Raw genomic sequence first — 21016 nt, forward strand, 5'->3', positions numbered from 1 at the left:
TGGCCATTTTTGGACACAAAGACTCAGCCTGTCAGGCTCTTGTCAAATACAGATGTTGTTAAAACACATTTTATGTTTTGGAGGAATCTGTAAACAATAAACTGAAGGATAGAATAGATATGTTTGAGGTAATTTAGTATCATGCTAGATGAAAAGTAAAACAAATTCATTAGGATTCATCCTCTGAGGGGCCTGAATGTCTGTACAAAATTCAATCGTAATTCATTGAGAAAAGACCATGTCCATAAAACTATGCAGGTGGCATTTTTCAACTAATTGATGAATTGTTTTGTCTAAAAATGGCAGAAAACAGTGAAAAATGCCCAGCAAAAGTCTTCAGAGTCCATGCTGATGTCTTCAAATCGCTTGCTTTGTCCAAACAACAGTCCAAAATCGGGCTGTAAAGAATGATTATTGTCTTTATTGTCATCAAATGTATCTGATCTACAGTCCTCCTATCATGTACAACACAGAGAAGCTTTAAATTGTCACATTTGAGAAGCTGCAACCTGAAAATATTTGGCATTTTTGCTTAAAGAATGTCAACGATTGATTAATACTCTCTCTTGATTAATCGACTAATCGTTGCAGCTTTAATACAAAAAGATTATTCCTCAATATTTCCACTTAGTTGTGGTTACTCTCTCAATATTATCTTCATGCTAGTGGTCATTTTGTCAAAGAGAACATCCAGTTTAAGACAGTTTAAGTTTAAGAAAATTCAAGACTACTGAAGGTAACTTTCCAACCATGAAGGAAGTATATTTCTTATATATTCATCTTGTATTTGCATCAGGGACATTTTAGAACGTTTTGGGACTCCGACGGTCATGATGCTCTCTTAAAACCTAAACGAGTCCCTTATGTGCAATAATTTAAAACCTTCTTCTTGATGAAAAGTCACATTTTAGACCAAGTGTTTAAAATGCTGCACTGATCACTGCAAAAGTAGGTGAAACTGTAGAAACAGAACTGCTTTAATTAACGGATGACAAAGCAATTAACTGTGTTCTGTTTCCTCCTTCTCACTGTCACACATTGGCCAGTAGACCATCACACACACACACACACACACAGACGAGGGAGTATAGGTTGAATGGAGGTGTCGGGGTGTGTGCGGCCACTCGGCTACGCTCCCTACATGCTAAGCAGGTTCCTTTCACAGGCTGACTTCCTGTATCCTTCCTGAATCCTTGACGCTTTTTTTTTTTTTTTTTGATTTTGCCAGCTGAAGGGAAACGCTGGCAACGAGCCAGAAGGCATTTTGAGTGTCGGCATATGTGAGAAAAGAGAGAGAGAGAGAGGGGACTGACGCACCATATAACACATTTTCAAGGAGACTTCAATGCACTCAACCTCCGAGCGTTTCTGTGTTCGTACAAAGAAGAGGTTTATGTAAGTCAGAGTTAGATGGAAGGGAAGGGGAGGAGGGGAGGGTGCAAATGGAGAGAGAGAGAGAGAGGGATGAATAAAGGAAAGCGGCGAGTGAGAGAGAGAGAGAGGATGTGCTGGTCGTCATGGCAACCCAGCTGAGCGGCAAACCAAGCAGATGCGGCGCTTGACATGTCATTCCATCACACGCACGCGTCCTCGCTCAGCTGTCCAGAGGGATTGTCGTGTTTTAGCAGCCAGTTCCCGTTTTCTTTTTCTCTCTTCCTCCCCCTCCTCCCTCCCCTCCTCTCCCTCCTCTCCTGCTTCTTCTCCCCCACTGCTTGTCTTCTTGAAAATCTCCTTTCTTGTTCACTGGCTCTTTACCTCCCCATCTTCCCTCCCCGCCTCCTCCTCTCTCCCTCCTCCCTCCTGCACTTTGCTTAGCGCCTCAAGCTGAATCATGTCCCTGCTTTTCAGTTCCAGTGACTGACTTTTTGGAATATATGGACATTTCAGTCACAGAGATGCTCATAACATTTGTTGCAGGAATAACATTGAAAAAATGGTAAGAAATCTTCTTAGCAACTTATAAGCTGGGGGGAGGGGGGGGGGGGGGGCCTGTCAGGCAGATGTAAAGTAACCAAAAACACGATTTATTCTGATTCCAATCAAGTTAATACAAACCAGGTGAAATCAGACATGGTGCAACACTCCTTCCCTCCTCAGCCTCATGTTGTTGGTTTTTTTCCTCCAGCTTATTGGTTGCCTACAGTTTTATGAGCACATCTGTGACTGAAACATCCAACTTCCCAGAGATAGCCGTACCGTCGGGGCTATCGAGCAGTGGATCCCGACCGTTTTCCTTAAGAAATGTTTACGTCTTCTTTAATTTTAACTACATGCTACTACATATTTTACTTTTTCACAAATTCAGACATTTAGTTACATTACCTAAGCGGAGAGTGAAGGTATCATGAGGGCCTTGTGACTCTCAGTGAAGCACCAAATGTGTATTAATCCGCAGCTGAAAATAGTCCCTAACAAATGTACCATTTACTCCTGTCTGCGAAATATTTGATAAAAAACTACAGTGTCAAGCTTTTAGGGGATTTTATGGTATTACTCAGCCTTTTAAAAAAATGAACCCATGTTTAAAGATTTATGTCTTCTGTAGGAACTAATGGGGTTTGGGGCTGAGTGCTACTGGGAGGTTAGGGAAGTCAGACAGTGCTGAGAAACGTACTGACAAAATGTTTTCTTGGGATTTGTTGACAATGAGAAAAAAAAAAACTGTACACTGGCTTTATTATCTTGTAAGATTATTGGAATGTAATTTAACAACCTGACATGAGGGGAAACAGCTCTTGGCTGAATTTCAAAGACAACTTTAAGGATTGGATTTCTTTCTCCAAAAGTCTCACATCCAGAACAGCTGCAAAGAGCAGAAATCAAATTGGAAACGACTCCTCATCAGGGAGAAAAAACCCTCTAATGTCAGAACTCTTTAAACGTTAAAGATGTGCGACCGGCATCTCTTTCTTTCCCCCCTTATAAAATCTCCCACCATGCGTCTCACAGACCTTCCCGACGTGTCCCACAGCAGAATCTTTTCCCGACCCGTTATTATTTCCATCAGCGTGGCTCGCCGCTGCCACGTTTAAAGCGTCTTTGCGGCCCGACAGGAATACAACAGTATTAGCATCAAGGCGGTCTGGGTAACATTACAAAGAGCAACAAATCTTCTCAATATTTACCTGATTAAGCCGGCCCGCTGGGGTGAGAGAGGGAGAAAGAGCCTTTCATTTAACTTGCAAAGGGTGACAATGGTGCAGATGGGGCTGTGGAGCTCTAATAAGACCCCCTGCTGGTTTTGATGAGGAGTAATGGAGGATGAGAAGGGGGGCGAGATGTGAAGGCTAATGAGGAGAAGGGCAGGGGGGAAGAGAGGAGAGTGTTCAAGGGCAATTCATGACAGACGGGTCAGTTGGTTTGGGGCTAAAGGCTGAAACTGAAAATACTGATATCAGCTCCAAACCAGGAAGTCATCATACTCCTGCTTAACTTATAATTCATTTTTATTATAACTTTTATTTTCATAGTTTTGGTGATGACATTGCACGGCTAAGAGTTGGGAACACAGTGACATTGCTTTTCAAAGCAGAGAAACAAAGATGAGCAGAAGGATTAGACAGATTGCTAAACATTATAAGTTTGGTTAATAATTTTACCTTCATTTTCTCTTTCAAATGAAGTTTGTTTAACACAGGAGTTTAAAACCCATCTGATCACCTGACTGCTGGTGTTTTTTGCACCATTTGAATTCTTTTTAACATTGTGATCTCTGTAATTACTGTAGTAAAAACTATGAAAATGCAGTAAGACCCAAGTTGCAATAAGCCAAAATTATCCACGTTCAGCCTGTTTGTTAGCAGAATGAAAGATTTTAATGAAACTAGGTTTAAAGTTTAAGGATCAAGGAATAACTGATTAGGATCTGGAGTCAAGAGCGGATCCAGAAATTTAGGGATTGTTAATAATGCTTACCACTGAAGTCTCCCAAAAGTCTTACAAAAAGGTGCTTCAAACCATAAACCCTAACGCTGTCGATCACTTGTACTCATTTTATTTACAATGTTTCGGGTTAAAGGGAAAGTAAGGGTAAAACGTCTGAGGACTCAAATGTCATAAATAAAATGAAAACATTACAAAGTGAGCAACAATGTTTGGGATTTTTTTCTGTATAATTTATTATAGAGAGCCACTCAGAGAACAAATACCACTGCTGTGGCTTCACAATCCTCTAAATTTGTTATTTTCATGACAGAAAATCTTACTAATCTGCATCTGGATCTGCATAAAAGCATTGGAGAGAAATTTATGGTATGCGTGTGTCACATTTGATTCACGTAAGTAAGCGCAAAAAAGCAAAAGTGTTCTCAATTGCCCTACATTGAACTGTTTATAAGAATTGAAAACCTTGATCTGCACTAAAAACGTCTTCTAATGTTCCAGCAAATTTCATTCAAGTCTGCGGACGAGTTTTGGAGAAGTAATAACACATTTAAAGGATTATTTTCTAGCTTTTCTAACGGTCAGTACATGTTTCTTTGTGAAGGGAAAGATGATTTTCTTTTGCGACATGGAGCAACCAGAGAGGAGAAACTTTTTTAGGAAGATGTTTGGAAGGTCAGACGAAGAACAAGCAAACAGAAGGCCGAAGCTAACGTGGAGGTAAAACACTGACTGACAGGAGAGGACACAACAGGGTGTTTGTTGAATATTTTAGCATAAATCCTATACATGCATCAAAGCAACGTTTCCTCCTTGAAGAAATTGATGCAGTAGCTGCAGAAAGCGGGAAAGGGAGGAAAAATTGAGTCGAGTCGAAGCAGAAGAAACAACCGTTTGAGAGCAGCACCCAGAGAGAGAGAGAGAGAGAGAGAGAGAGGTGGATCTGATGATAAAAGGCCAGCAGAGGACGGGAGAACGTTCAGCCTGGTGCCTCAGCTCTGACTATAAAACATCAACTTTAATACTGGCTCTGAAACAAAACTTCATTTGGTTTTCTTTGTTGAATAAAAGCAAACTTTCTCATCACGCTGAGGGGCTGTGGGAGGGGAAGGACGAGCGTGGGTCAGGTTGAGAGCAAAACACTCCGACGAGAGGATTTTTTATTTTAAAATGCTGACAGAGAAAAGATGGAGAGAGACTGTGGAGCTCAGAGTCTGATCTCATCTGATTAAATGACTTTATGGAGAAAGTTAATTAAGTGAAGACAGAGGATGAATGTGTGTATTTTTTTTTGTTTTAACGAGAAAAAGATGCTGGGTAAGAAAGAGATGGAGTTCATATAAAATAGCTGTATGACATCAACAGCATCCATCTAAGAGGCATCAGTGGTGGACTGGACGCTTTTACTCTCTACATTAGTAGAAGTTATGAATAAATTAGTGTTTTGTAGTCTTATGAAATGCTCCAGTTGGGATTTGCTATGTTGCACTGAGCGCAAGTTTATTTAAAGGTAACTCTGAGGGGTTGAGAGATGATTTATAGGACAGAATAGAACAAAAAAATTCTGCTTTTATTCTCACTAATCTTTGCTTTTTCATTGTGAGATACCATATAAGAGAACATCACTAACTGCTCACAGATCAACTCTAGACATGTGCAACCTTTTAGTTACAAAGGATAGTGTGTAGGTACTGCATTGCTAAAACAAATGATATAGAAGTTCTGCTTCTATGTTTGGGGATGATAAGGAGGGTTCTCCATCCTTGTAAAGCTCATCTTAAGAAAACGCATCACTTTCTGCTCTTTATGAGATGATTTTGTGCTTCATTTTTAACTGCTTATATGTGGATTTCCTACCACTGGTATATATATATATATACTTATACTACACCAGCAAACAGTTTATGATAATTCAACTCAACTTAACCCTCCTGTTGTCCTCCTGGGTTAAAATTGACCCGAGGTGTCGTTATGTGTAAAAATTGAAAGGTTCTAAACTTTTACATATAGCAGTCTGCCATAATCCATCAACATATTTTCCTCTGATCTCAACTATAGTTAAAATAATTCATAATTTCTCAGGTCAATTTTGACCCGGGAGGACAAAATTGACAACAGGAGGGTTAATTATCTGGATAATTGAGTGTCTTTACGATATGAATGTGTGATTCAACTTGTCATTGCTTCTATAAATTGTATAAATTTCTTTTCTTGTTCACTGAGCAGAATACTGACTGCTCGCTGCCGTAAGTCACCGGCGACTGATTGAGTGCATGTGACAAACGTTCATCAGATAAGAGAGAAAAATAAAAACCCATTACGAGGACAGGAGCTCTGTGCTGCAACAGATTCCTGATGTCTGTAAGATTCAGCAGCTGCACTTAGACAAACTGAGAAAACAATAAATAAAAAGCAATAAAAACGAACAAAAAGATACTGATCATAAAATCCAGACCGCCTCACGTATTATGTTCTTTTTTAGGTCAGATGCTTTTTGTCTTTCATCAGCCATCCTCCCTAGATTTCCCTGAGGCCTCCGGTCCACTGCACCACATTGAAAACAAACCAGCTTAAATAAAATATCACTGGATCAGCTTCCATTATGCAGATGGAACCATTATAACCTTATTAGTAACCACAGTGGGGAGAAAACTGCTGCTCCATTCAATCAGTAATGCTAAATCCCTCGATTTCAAATCTGAAAAGAGATCTGAAAACATGACGACATAATCAGTGTTCTCCATTTGGCATTAGATTTTAAACCATGGTAATAACATTAAGATACTTGCAGCCATTTTTTCAGGTGATGTTCTTTTTTCCTGTGTTTAGGCCAAGTAGCAAGAAGAGAAGTATTTCTGGACATGGAGAGTGGTGAAGCATGAAGATGTGTACAGTCCAATAAAAGCCAAAAAAGTATATTTACAGCACAGCTAAGCTAAGCTGGAAAAACACACTCTCGGTACATTTACTTACCTCCTGCTGCACCATCCAAAACAATTATTTTAAATCGTCGGTGAGCAAAAAATATGAATTTAGCAGATTTCTGTTTGCTTGTCGTAATCAAATGTCATCTGCTGTGGAGCTGTCGGTCTCCGCTACCAACAGACTGTGTTAACCTTTGTGCTATCGTATATAAAGAGAGGCTGGTGAACACGTTAATGAGTCAGCTTCGTGCATTCACTCAGCATGGATCTGTGGATACGACCGTAACCAAAACCTATTTAAATAAACCCCTGAGTCTCTGGAGAACACTCAAAACACCATAAACTCCAAACTAATTACCGGTAAACAGATGTGGCTCGTGCTCACAGTTACTTTAACCATCAGCAATCAAGGGAATGTAGTTAAAACTTCTTCAGTGTTTCCAGTTTTAGCTTTCCTAAACTGAACACGTGGATTCATCTTGATCCACTCAAATAATGGAAAACAAAGTAGACAACCAGTTTGCTTGTAGATCAGAACTGATTTCTACAAAGTTTGGTGGACAGATTGGCTTTAGATCTTGGTCCCAACATCATTTATAGCTGTCAAATTGCATCCTGTAATCAATTAATTTCAATGGAATCACCACAATGTTTGGATTTGCGTGCAGGAAAAAAAGTTAATTTGCTCAGTGCAATCAGGGAGAATTCAGCTTTGGGAAACTTTGACATGTGCACTGTTGACCAGTTGCAAACCATCTTGACAGCTACAGCATGCAGCTCCACATAAAATCACAACTTTTTGAACTTTGGAGAGAGCCAGTCTTCTTATATCAGCAGATCTTGTGTATTATCACTGACATAAAGTCAGAGATTGGTTCACTTGTAATGGATGTTTATTGTAATAATTAGGGCTGCCCCAAATGTTGATGATCTGATCCATCAGTCGAGAAGCCCCCTGAGTTGATTCCAATCACTGACTTTTTTTTTTTTTTTACAGCTGTGTCATTGTTTAAAGAGTAACGCAGGGTGACAACATGACAAGCTGCTGCTCCATCTCTGACGCTCTCAGCTCCGGTGTTGAATGTTTAGCGAAGTCGCCTTAACAACTTTTGAAGCAGACACTTGTTCTCTACAGCCTCCTTCACTGTCCGTTGTGATCAACTCCTCCTCGGCTGATGGTGCTGTCAGCAGCCGGCAGGATTTTATAACCGAACTATGACCAGGACGCAAACTTTTTATTTCTCTCTGGCTGTGTACAAACACATTAAAACATGACTCTTACTAGTAAAATATGATGTAGGTTGTTATCGGAGGTTAGTATGGTTAGCACTTGAATAATATTGAATAATATGTCTCATAATCACTGGAAGGCTATATTGAAGAAATAAAGTTTATAGATTTATAAACAAAGTTCAGGAACAGAGACCACACCGAGTACACATCCCACTTTAGGCACACCTTATCCGTTCTTCTCTCCTCGTCTCAGTTGCATCCCTCTCTTTTCATCAACCGTTCTCTCTCCTCTGTTTTAACACAGGAACAGGGGGGCTCTATCCAGGCGATGGACTGGAGTCTCAACCTTCTCCCCCCCCGTTCCCTCCTACCTCCCCACCGTCGGCAGTCGTCATCCAGTCGACACATCATACATCCATCATCGACCCTCAACCCTCCATTCTATGTTCCTCAACTCTCACACCTCAACCCCTCTCCATCCCTCCATCCCTAATCCCTTCATCAGGTTCTCCAACCCATCCATCAACATATCAGCTCTCTTTCATTATCTCAATTAAACTATTGAAATCTAACGTTCTTGGCGTGGTCTCAGTTAGAGAGAGAAACATTAGTGATGATGTATTTCTTCAGACAAAGAGACCAAAGATTGAGAATGAGAGAGCTGATAGACTCTTCAATAGAGCCTGTTAGTCCCGCCCACATAGAGATCAATTAAAATCTTATGACTCTGTCTTTGTGTGTGTGTGTGCGTGCGTGTGCATGTGCAATGAACCTAATAGTCAAAACTTAGTTACCCTGCAGCAAAATAACCACAGCCAAAAAGAAATTTGTGTGTGTGTGTGTGTGTGTGTGTGTGTGTGTGTGTGTAGTCAACAATTGAATACGTCAGTCCAGATTACTTTTGGCAAAAACAAACTGTGTGTGTGTGTGTCTGTGTGTGTGTGTGTTTGTATGTGTGTGTCTGTGTGTGTGTCTTTTGTCCCGTCCTTCTCAGCTATCATAAATCTCGTGTGTGTGTTTGACCTCTAGCCTGATTCCACGACCCTACGCTCTTTGACTTGGAAGTGATCCCTAATACACACATAATCCTCTGTGTGTGTGTGTGTGTGTGTGTGTGTAGGTTATATATGTGTGTATGTGAGTGTGTTTCCATGATGTGGTCATGAAATCTAAAATGGATACAAACTGCTGTTAGTGCTCAAAGCTTCCCTTAATTACATCAAGCTGCAGGACACACACACACACACACCAGTAAATTCGACCTGGCTCTCCTCACTCGTTTCCATACTGGCAAGCGTTACAACATTCTGACTCATTCTTGCACTTATTTTCTCCTCCATCTCATCTCTGTTTCTCTGTCCACTCTTTTCTCTCTCTTTCATTTCCTGTTGATAGTTTCTTGCTCTCCCGATCACTCTTTTGTTGTCTTTCACTCCCCACTTTCTTACTTTTTAAATATCTTCCTTCACTAACACTCAGGATATATAAACGCCGCTCTCCTCCTTTTGTCCTTTTCTTTCTGTTTCTCTGACACACACACACACACACACACACACACCCTCGTTTTCACCCACGTTCCTTTCCTTCCCTCCCTCTGTTTTCTCATCTGTTTCTCCGAATATGGTCCTCAATCCCGCGGCTCCAGAGAAGGAAACGATTTACGACCTTAACGCTGTCAGATCCCATCAGTCGGAGGGACAGGAGAGCCAGTGCCGGAGATGCCACAGATAGCTTCAGAAAAAAAAAAAAAAAGATAGCAGTCTGTGTTTACACAGACTGGCTGAGGTTTAGAGTTAAAATCTCACAAAATGAACGCAGTCATAAACGTGTGTTTTGGCCTCGCTTTATTCAAGCGTATTCGACCACTGGAGTGTGCCTGCAGTCTGTGTTTTTAAGCCACAGTGAAAGTGACAGTGCAGGCATGTGCTGCAGCTAAACTAGAAACACACACAGACTCAGTGAGTGTGTGTGACAGCTTAGACTCAGACTGAGCCAGGAACTCCAGTATTTTCTTTTACTTTCTTTCAGATCCTTTTTTGCTCTCGCCGTCTCTATATAGTCACGGAATGCTCAAACTTCAGGATAAGCGCGAATATTTTGCCCATATTAAATTTTTTTTTTGTGTTTTCACCTCAGTTTGTACTCATTAAATCTCATCCTGAGGCTTAAGAAGTCCACTCCCAGTGATTTAGCTCTTGTATTCCCATAAAGTTGCTGGACTCACAAGAGACAATTTTCATAAAGAAAGCTGAAAGCAACAGAAAACATCCTGACTTTTACTCCCTCGTATGGGTCAAGCTCCGAAAACAACGGATCCTACAATTCCCATAATGCAATTCAGTAGAATCTTTTCATTAGACCCTCCCTGCCTGGTAGATATCTTTCAAATTGCAGGCAAACAGTTTGTCTCAAAGCCCAATTAAGTGTAAAATCAATGAGTGCCTCTTTAAACACACTCTGCTAACAGTGTACATGACCTGCAGAGTGTTGTTAATCTATAACTGTTAAGTATGTGCGTTTATAAAGCAAGGTTTTCTTCCTTTAAGTCATGACATTGTTTTAATTATGATGTAAATTTGCCATGTACATATATTAATAATAATTTATCTAATTAAAGTTAAAATATTGTTCCTCTTAATGCCATTGTCTGCTATTTATGTAAAAATAATTAATGCAAAACCTTGTTTGAGTGCAATATGGGAATGAAAATGAAATGATACCTACATATCTATAATCACTACATTTCTAAATTCATAACTTTAGCAGTTTATCAGTAACAGTTATTGAGCATATATGAAGGTATGCGTCCCAGTGCTTCAGGTCCGTATTTCTTTCTGAAGGAAAGAGATATGACAGGCTGGTCTGAGGTCAGTAAACACTACTTCAAAGGGTCGTATGTTTTACTGCAGACGGCTAAAGGTCCAAACATTCATCCTGCTGTAATTGAATTGGCCTGATGTATGAAGCAGCTGCAGTTCAGCTGCACGCACCATCACACACACACACACACATGAACTCACAGTTTCACATGTACACACAAACTCAGTCACATGTGTGTAATCTGACACACAGTCATGCCTAAAATACACACGCACACACACATAGAGGAACATATTGGTCCTCATCTGTGCCAGCACTCCATTGACCCATATTGCGCTTTTGCCCAGCAGTAAAACGCCTCTCTAGCCGTCAACTGACTCACTCTCAGGAGGTTCATCACTGCTACTATCTGCTGACTGAGGTCCCAAATCTGCCCTAAATATCTGGATCATGTTGGAGTTTTTTTTTTCAACAGAGCTGTGCAAGCTTTGCTCTGTTTCCCTCTCAGTCAGTACGAGTTGTCACTTGGTGCTTTTTTGGAGAGAAGTCCAGTCTTAAAAGTTGCCAAATCTTAGCAAGAAAGTCGCTAATTAAAGGAAACAGATACAACAAACAGATATCTTTACCAAATCTGATCAAGTTGAAATCATCATTGATGTCAGCTGTTTGGTTGATGCTGATTAATGTCTCAAACTTCAAGTGTCACAAATGATCTGTTGATATTAAACCATCACGTGCAACACCTTCTTTCCTTCCTGAAATTTTTCAATGCCGCAGTAGATCATTTGTTATTTCAAATGGTTCATATCAAATGGCAATCCTCATATGTCAAGGTGTCAAAGGTCAGGGAGGATCAGGGTCATTATCACAGTATGCGGTGAGTGTAATCGGAGTGTGGAGGTTAGAGCGAGCAGGGGGTGGAGACATGCTGTGACCTGCTGAATATAACCTTGAGCTGAAGTCACAGGGGTCATGGGTGTTGAACTGGGATGGGGGCTGACTAGAGACATAAATCTCTGTCCTAGTTATTTCAAAGCAGGTAAATCTTGGCTTCTCTAACCGTCTCCTGAGTCATTCAGTGTCTCATATTTTGTTGTGGTTTAGACTGAGATGTGTCTGGTATTTTTGTGTGTGTGCATGAGTGTGTTTGTGTGTGTGTGTGTTGATGAGACTGTTGGCAGACTCAGCCAGTCTAATATTTTCCACATCAGCTCCAGTCAGGAGGCCGGTGTGCATAAATTTGCATGTTAACCGGTGCAGCTGTTCACTAATTGGAACTCTCTTCTCACTGATTGGTTGATTCATTCATTTCATAATTATGGGGAAATGTGTGCAAAAATCTTTACCATTGGGAACCGTGAAGCCTATGTTTATGTGATTGATAGCACAAACACACACACTAACAAAAAAAATATCACCCTCACCTCTGACTCTGTTACATCTAATCATTTTTTTCACATATTAATCACATATTTCTTTGTGATTAAATAGCTATTTCCATGTTTTTGGTGCAGCCATTTACCCTAAACTACTACTAAAAACTACATCTCCCAGAATACCATTTAAGAATTCCTTGAGCTTAAGTTTTGTCGCATAGGACTGAAAAGAAAACATGTTAAAACAGCAGTGTGAGGCTACAGTGGGTGTATACTGTAAATCAATCTTTAGGCCTCGTGTATGATGCATTTCTTCCTGTATGGATGTTGAACGTCAGCACAAAATTGGTGGCTGTAGAAAGAAGCCTTTTTTTTATTCTCAGGGACTGTCACCAAAAACCTGGGGCCTCATTTATCAAATCATGCATAGAACAATTTCTACATGTGTTTAAGAACACTCTGTACAAACAAGAAAATACGTATTAATTGAACATGTACACATACAGAGCATCCTGGTAGCTGAATGGTTACTGTGTATGCCACATAACCACAACATCCCTGGTTCAATTCCAGCCAGGGACTGTTGTTGCACATCATGCCCTCCCTTTCTCCTTATTTTGTCTGCCTCCTCCCTATCCCCTGTCCAATAAAGGTAAAATATGCAAAAAAAAAAAAAAACTTCAAGCAACAGACAATGATGAATCTCATCTCTGCTACATACTTCTGCTCGTGCATGTACAGGCTTATTTACATAGAGTAATGTCCCCAGAGTGTTTTAAAGACATGTCAGTGAGCCACACTGTTGCACTGGGTGGCATGTTCCTTCACCATGAAGAGCTTTGGGCACAGTAGTTTGTTTAGAAACAGCTCCAAATACTTATAACAGTGATCACGTTTTCAGTCTGGGGAGAGTAAGCACAAGTTTGCATTGATTCCTTCCTTGGTTCCATTAAAGGGGACCTAATATGCTCATTTACAGTTCTATATTTTTATTTTTCGACTCCACTAGAGTAGCTTTGCATGATTCACAGTTCAAAAAACTCCTTATTTATCTTCTACTGGCCTCTGTCTCTAACAGGTGGTCTTAGCTTCTGTCTCTTTAAGGCCCCCTCCCAATGAGCCCAATCTGTCAGCCAGCTTTCTGGAAGCCTGCCAAAGGGCAGCCGTATCAGAGTTGTGTAAAGTTACCGTTGATGCAAACCCAACATTTCCTGCTTTATTGCTTCAAATCAAAAGCTTTTAAATGACTAAATAATGGGATACTTTCATTAAGAAGACTTTACAGGAAATTAAATGCGTTCCTCACTGCAGAGCTTTGTTAGCAGCCCTAAAAAATGGTCGATACAACATATTTGAAGATATTTGAAGCTATTTGTTCAGCGGATCAGTTAGAAATAATGCAGGGAGGAGGAGTACAAGCAGAAACAGCCACAGTGATGATGATGTTTGATGAAGAGCTGCAGACAACCAGCGCACCTCCAACAGGTAAACTACTTATTTTACTTTGCTGTGCTGTGAAATGGAAAAACACTCACAGCGTGCCAGCTCGATGCGAGTCACAGCTCAGCGTGACTGCCCCCAAAACAATGGAAAAATGCCAAAAACAAGAGTTTTTGCTCACAGGGATTACTTCTACATACATTTACCTCATTATTTGACACATTGGTCATGTTTAATATGAACATCCAACATTGTAACATTATATATATGACTGAAAATAAAGAAAAGCATAATAGGTCCCCTTTAAATATACAGTGTGAACGACAGCACTCAGTATTAGAAATCAGGAAAGCTATCGCTCAAAACACACCATGAAAGATCCTCCCCCTCCCCCCATCCGCAGCAGCTCTAATCCTGAACCCAGCATGTTGTGTAGCTGTTCTCATCACAGATCGGGACATTTTGATCCACAGACGCACTGTGATTGTTGACTTTCAGATGCATTGGCAGAGGACTCGTATTGAGCTGAAACCATCCTGTGGCTTACACCATATTTTCATAAATGATTCTCTAATCCATTTGACTTTAGACCTCCACCTAGATTCATCACTACACCAACTCTATTGGGTTGCGTATTGAGGAAAGTCATTACTGTAGTTTGTGGCAGATGCCCAGAAGGCAGGTCATATAGTAATGGGACAGGGTAGCAAGCAAAAGATGAAAATAATATCAATATACAGTCCAGTGTGTGTGTATGAGTGAGTGTTTGAGTTGCTTGTATTGCAGTTTCAGTGCACGTGTGTGTCTGTATACAGTTTTCATGTCTCCAGCTCTTGCAGAGGAAAACCAAATCTCAGAATGCAGTCTGGCAGACGAGGGGACATTTGCTCATAAAAGTCTCTTGTTAAAAAACACAATAATGTGCTGGTTTCTATTCTGCACTGAGCTTTTCCACATGTTGCTGACCAGACAGTTTCACGGAGCCTAATACATCATGTGACACAACTTTTTTTAACATGCTGGTGTCTGATTGCTCTGTAGAACTTTGTGGGTGCTGCAGAATGTATTTGTTGGTGATTAAACATGCAAATGAGAGACCCTGATGAAGCCTGCCACAGCTGCAAGGCTCTGGTTTTTAAATGTTTTTAAATGGTTTCAGCACAGTTAGCTGCACCACAGACTGAAATATCTCCATCACCTTTGCATCATGGGTGATGCAACAGGATGTGCAATGTTGCCATGGAGTTAGTATGGAGGTAGGCGTGAGTTTTTTTTAGCCTATATTTATTTACTTATTTTTACATTGTGGAGAATCTGCACCACAACAGAGAGCTGAAGTGAGAGCTAAACTTTCAGGTTTTGTTCCAAAAGTAAGAAAACCTACTTCAAAATCTGTTCAAATCCTTTGAACAGAACTTTTCTCAATAGTATGTTGTATGGCTTGCTTCATATGTTTAGACAAAGACAGGAGTTTAAGAGTTTTAGGAGTTTTGTTTATTCAATATTCATGTTTTTTAGTGGCCTTTAACAAACACCTTTTCCTACATGCCCTAGACATTTGCGGGCTAAGTGTCACGGCTCATGGAAGTCCTTATATCTGTATCTGTCATGCATTATTATTACAGTTATTATGAGAAGAATGAATACGGTCTTTATGCAAAATGTCTGAAGATTGATGCAAAGTTACAGCCTGTATACTGCTGCACGGACGTGGTTTGTTTTTTGAATGCAGTGTGCAGTAAATACTTGTGTCACATATTGAATGTTTGTGTCTATGTCATACCTGCAGAAGACTCCCATGCCCTCCAGCAGGTAACACTGTCCGCTGTTGAAGCAGTAGTTGGGCAGCATGTCGCAGGGTGAGCGGCAACTTCCGTTCACCAACTGGTAACCCACGCGGCATCCGCCCATCCCGTCTGACCCATCCACAGGTGAGGCCGCCGGAGGAACCGCCGCAGGGACGTTTGGTACCGGAGCTCCCGCGCCAGGAAAGGAGCCTGATCCTGGGACTCGGGGCCTGGAGCGAGCTGGAGACCCAGCGGACATCCTGAGGTCTTCATCGCTCTCGTAGGCGTCGGTTGTGGTGCTGTAGGTGTACTCATCAGCAGTGGGGGACACGCCGTCCTCGTAGGGCGTGAGGTAGTCGTAGTTGTCTGGCATCGCCCAGGAGGTCGGGTCGCCACCCTGAAGCTCGTGGGCCAGTGATGAAGTGGAGGGCGTGGCCAGGTCAAGGCTGCGTCCACGAGAGGAGGGGTCAAAGAAGTCCACATGAAGGACATCAGGGTTAGAGGGGTTGGTGGCGGGCGAGGGTGGGGCGGTGGTGGTGGTGAAAAGGTGATCCAGGTCAAACATGGCTGTGTCCTTGCCGTGGATCCAAGGCGGCTCGGTGCGTGGCAGACGCACCTCCTCTTCTTCGTCCTCCTCCTCGCCCTCCATGACTTCCTGTTTGGGCGGAGTGCCAGGCAGCAGGTGCTCCGTCTCAGCCGAATCAGGGATGAGCTGAGGCGGGGCTGCCACGCCCACTTCCTCCACCACAGGAACCATTGTTTCACCAAACATGCCGCTGCTCTGGTCCTCCTCCTCGCCAGCGCGGGGGATCCGGCCCGCCCTCTGGGTCACAGGATTGACAGTGTCAGGACTGGCTGAGCTGCTCATCCTGGTCACGGCGATGACCTTGTTGACCTTGACAGGCCCCTCCTCCTCGTTAAGCAGGGAGGTAACATTGGCCGCGCTGTCCGGCTCAGTGGCATTGATCCCCACAACGTTCCCTGCAAACACACACAGAAAAGGTTTCTTAGTACAAACATAAACTCAGAAAAAGTTTATTTTAAAGGTTCTAAAGGCAAACAATGATTTTATAATCCACTTCATACCTATGGGACAGAAATAAGGTCAGTTATTAATGTGGATTATGAATTTTTAAATCATGAAGGTGTTATCAGTTTAAAGCTCACGGATCGATCGTGAGACCCTGAGCACAGACGTATGTCTGCAAGTCCCCACAGAAAGAAGCAGAGAAACAAAGTGCTGCAAATTTAATGAAGTGAAAATGGTTTCACTCTAAAAACAAACCACAGTTTGTATCGATCAGTTCAGGAAAAACTTCAAGCCGTCAAATGAGCCTGTTACTGAAGTGCAGCAGAGCTCGTTAGGGAGACGCCCTCTCATGGTCCTGAAACCCCAAAACGCTGCCTATTTTCCATCTTTCCCTGCTCTGCCCACACCTGATTAATCAGAGCCAATCAGGTGTGGGCAAAGCAGGGAGAGTATATATAGTACGTTGCAAACCAGAGAGAATTTTGTGGATGCTTGTGCATTTTACTCAGTCCAATCTGTGAATGCATCTATATCCTTAATGGACTATTTCAGGTGATTTGTGGAGGTTTATGATTCGACTAATAAAACTGAAAAACATGCACATGTAGAAAATAAAACCGTGGCAGCTAGAAGTGGAAGAAAACACTGACCCCGCATAAACCACTATGACATCAGGAAAGGCAGAACCCATTACTATGAAAAATTCAACAATCAAGGGGTTGAAAATAAACCAGTTGGGTACAGAAGTGAAAACAGTATCATCTTTTTTCTGTAAAGTCTGCTGGCAGAAGTAAAGACATTTAAAGAAATCACACAGGGGCAAAAAAAAAATGTAATTTCTTACCCAAATGGAAACAAGTAAATATTAGAATAACTGCAGAAAGTGCACTGAGCTGTGTGATGTAACATCTGCTGTTGTTTGTATTTTACACAACAAATACAAACTGGTTCAGTTCACTCTTTCCTAAGAAATTTTCCAGCAACACACTGACATCACAAGCTAAAGTCTTTTTGGCATTATGAGATGGACGAAGCGTGCTCAAGAAGTCTGGCAATGAACCGGACGGGTTGAAACAAATTAAAACGAGATGTGATTGGCTGGATACTTATCCTCTGGTCGATTACTTCATCCTAGGGCGGCTCGTTGAGTCATGCAGAAAGCTGCTTTACGGCCGCTCCCCTTTGGATTAAAGGAATAATTCACTAATGTACTTGAATGGTAAAGAACTGGGATTAAGGATTACGGGGTTGGAGAGGGAGGGATTTGGGAGACTTTGGGGGTACCCTGCAGGGGGGGGGTTGATGATATTGAGGAGACACAGACAAGACAGCATCTCGACGGTTGTAAGAATGCTGTAAATATGTGAAGATGACACAATAAAGGCTTTTCATCGTGAGTGACAGCTAAAAACAATAACCATCTTTCTGAGGGAGCTATGAAACTGAGCTGAAGTAAACTCTGATAACACTAGTGTTTTTATCTCCTGTAAACAAATTAAACTGACATGTTCTTCACAGTCTTTTCATTATCTTTAATTTAATCCACCAATGTATCTATCCTTCAAGTTTCATCATGTTTTGTCAGCAGCCTGCATGCCACAAAAATCCAATCTGGTTCAAGACCTCTGATTCCTTTATATTAGCGATTTAAATAGGTCTGGTTTCGTGTTCACTGACAGATGTTTCCCCTGGATGGAAAACAATTAGAGCTTTGTGGGTGTGACTTACTCCTGTGACAGAGCCACACAAATAGCATTGCCACAAAATCGCCACAAACATGACGACAAGAGCGGATGAAATCGACACACCTAAAGAGCTCGATGTTCACGCCAACTTCTGAATTGTAATTACGATGAGCAAACTCTGAGCGCCGACGTATCCGACTCGGCACTTCATAATACAGAAGTACTTGAAAATGTAGCAAATAGGGAAGCCTCACATCAACGGGGGTTAAATCCCATCAATATCATTGTCATCATCCTATTAATATGTGTAATAGTAATAATCATCTGTATGAAAATCAACATCATCGTACTATTAGAGATCATCAGTGTAATAACTTTTAAACATAATAGTAATCATCATATCATTATCACCACCAATCTCATCCTACCAATAATAATCTATATAATAATATAGTGCAATATTAATATAGTATTGTTTAATAATAATAATCCCATCATCATCTTCATCCCACCATTATTAGTATCCATAATGGCCAATAATAGCATTTGTGACAATGAAAACCAACCACTTCAGTCTGATTACCGAGCTAACAGTCGGTCGATTTGTTTCCTGCATTGTGATCAACACAGCAAGTGTGTTTTTCTCTATAAAACTCCATGACTGCATCGTCGATTGCTTCCTGTCAGACAGACAACACTGTCAGACAGACGCTACTGTTTAAACTGCTTCGTTAGTCTGAATGGTTGACAGGAAATAAACTACACAATCCATCTTGATCACAGTGAAGGAATAACAACACTGATGCAACAGTTTGGCTCTTTCATGTGTTTTTCAGTGGAGTTTTTACAGCACAGAGTGATAAGTATACAGCATATCAGGCTGTGGCTACAGATCAGATCAGTTGGTGTTTGACGTGCAGTTTCGAGGTGGATTTCTGGCAGGTTGGGAAATTTTTGGACCGCTGTCTGCAGTTTGAGCAGCTCCACTATCCAATTTCCCAACGTGGCTGCTGTCAAAAGATGTGTTTCAAACTGTAGTGAGCTTGTTTTTACATTATTGGAGTAATGGCCGGTACATGTTGTGGCTGCAACCGTAGCCTTGACTGAGACTGCTGTGATATAAAACTGAACTTCGCTGCAGAACAGACGGATCATTTTGTCTTCCAGCCATCTGCGGCTCCACGTTTTACTTTATTTCTTCCTACTTTCCACCTTTCTAGTACAAGTGCAAAAAGCGACGCTGCCCTTGTGTCTTTTTAACAGCATTTTTGAGGATGCAGTCATCTTGTTTGAATAAACTTTACGGGGGATTGTCACTCAATAAAACCTGCAGGGTGTGAACATAAAAGTCACAGGTTCTGGCCGCACAGAAAGGCTGATTAAAACATGCAGTGTGAGTAAACACAATGCGCAGTACAATAAAAACACAAAGTGTCTGCCCGGCTTAATATAGGAAATCTAGCTCTACTCCAGTTGCTGATTTCCTACAATTCCCAGGATGCATTAGACGCCCCACACAGTGAACACCTGAACTTCACTCACCAACAAATCTTTTTTTTTTATGGTCTTTCTAGTCTCAGACATTTTATATCTTAGATAATATTATTCAGGAACTGTTTTTAATAAGCACTAGAAGGAGAAGGTTAAAAGGTTCTTCTTCATGACACAATTATCTGCAGAAAAAAGTTATCTACTGATCTTTAATAATGAAAAAAGATAAATATAGCACCAGCCAGTGCCTTAATCATCATCATCACCATCATTTGCACTCTTGAAAAGAGTCTCAGACCATATACATCAATGTCACAGAGGTTATGGTTTCTGTTCCCACCAAGAGTGCACACTCACAGTGAATAAATGCGTGCACTCTTGGTCTGGTAAGGAGCTTTGGTTAACAGCCTCTACCAAATGGCATATGCGAGGATATCTGCGAGGATCTTTTCTAACAGAAGTTAAGCTCAGATCGAGATCCTCTCCGTTTTTAATCTGCTCATCTCTAAATATCTCCTCGACGCTCAGTGAGGCTCCATTTACATGGAAAATAGTTTACTTATTATGATCTCCACCCAAGTCAGATGATGTAATGCTGTGTTGGGACAAACACCCAAAAAAGGCTCACACCCTCAGATACACAATCTAATAACTTGAAAACACTTGAAAACTGCAGAAAAACAAGGAGGAAACTAATACAGCAGAGTATACTGTCCACAATCTGCCTCTGATCTCCTATATTTCACAAAATGTCTTTATACAGTCCACAGATCACATGCCTGACCTTTAATCATTTAAGTCACATCAAGTCAGCTTTATAGTAAACTAAACATGACAGCAGCAGTTCAAAACAGCCAGTTCTTTAAAAAAAGACAAGAAAAAAATCTACAAAACCTTTGAACAAAAGGGGAAAAATCTAATTGTGAGATTTCTTTTGCCAACTAACAACAACTTTATATAGAAACTGAGCTGTGAGACATTAGTTCTTACTAGAAAACAGTCAGATCTCATGACATCTCAATGCTGGTGGGAATTAATCAGCGTCACTGCAGTCATCTAAAGACAAACAAACAAACTGGGGAAAGAATTTCACTCCTTTTCACAGATTTTTCTGTGAGTCAAGCAGTTCACTAGAATTTCTTTGGTCAGAGGGAGAGCTGGAAGTTATGTTGATATCTTACTTGGTGTCGGGGGCGTAAAAGGCAGGACGTTGACATCAGAGACCGAAGTTTACACCCTGAGTCCCATGTGGGTTTATGTTTAGGCAATAAAGGCACTTTGGTTAAGGTTAGTGAAAGACTACGGTCTCTGTTAAATGTTAATAATCAAGTTGTGTCTTCTGCTTCAA

The 21016-nt window shown here is 41.2% G+C and overlaps 1 protein-coding gene across 8 annotated transcripts in view; it reads right to left on the minus strand.

Moving 5' to 3' along the window:
• The window catches only part of cspg5a (chondroitin sulfate proteoglycan 5a), a 59869-nt gene that overhangs the window by 20420 nt on the left and 18433 nt on the right, over positions 1 to 21016 (minus strand). For all 8 annotated transcript variants that reach the window (XM_042423800.1, XM_042423793.1, XM_042423795.1 and 5 more), the window contains one exon: positions 15459 to 16443. In XM_042423800.1, coding sequence (XP_042279734.1) covers positions 15459 to 16443 — 985 coding nt within the window. The remainder of the gene's footprint in view (positions 1 to 15458; positions 16444 to 21016) is intronic.

This window comes from Thunnus maccoyii, chromosome 10 (assembly GCF_910596095.1).
Source record: "Thunnus maccoyii chromosome 10, fThuMac1.1, whole genome shotgun sequence".
NCBI lineage: Eukaryota > Metazoa > Chordata > Actinopteri > Scombriformes > Scombridae > Thunnus > Thunnus maccoyii.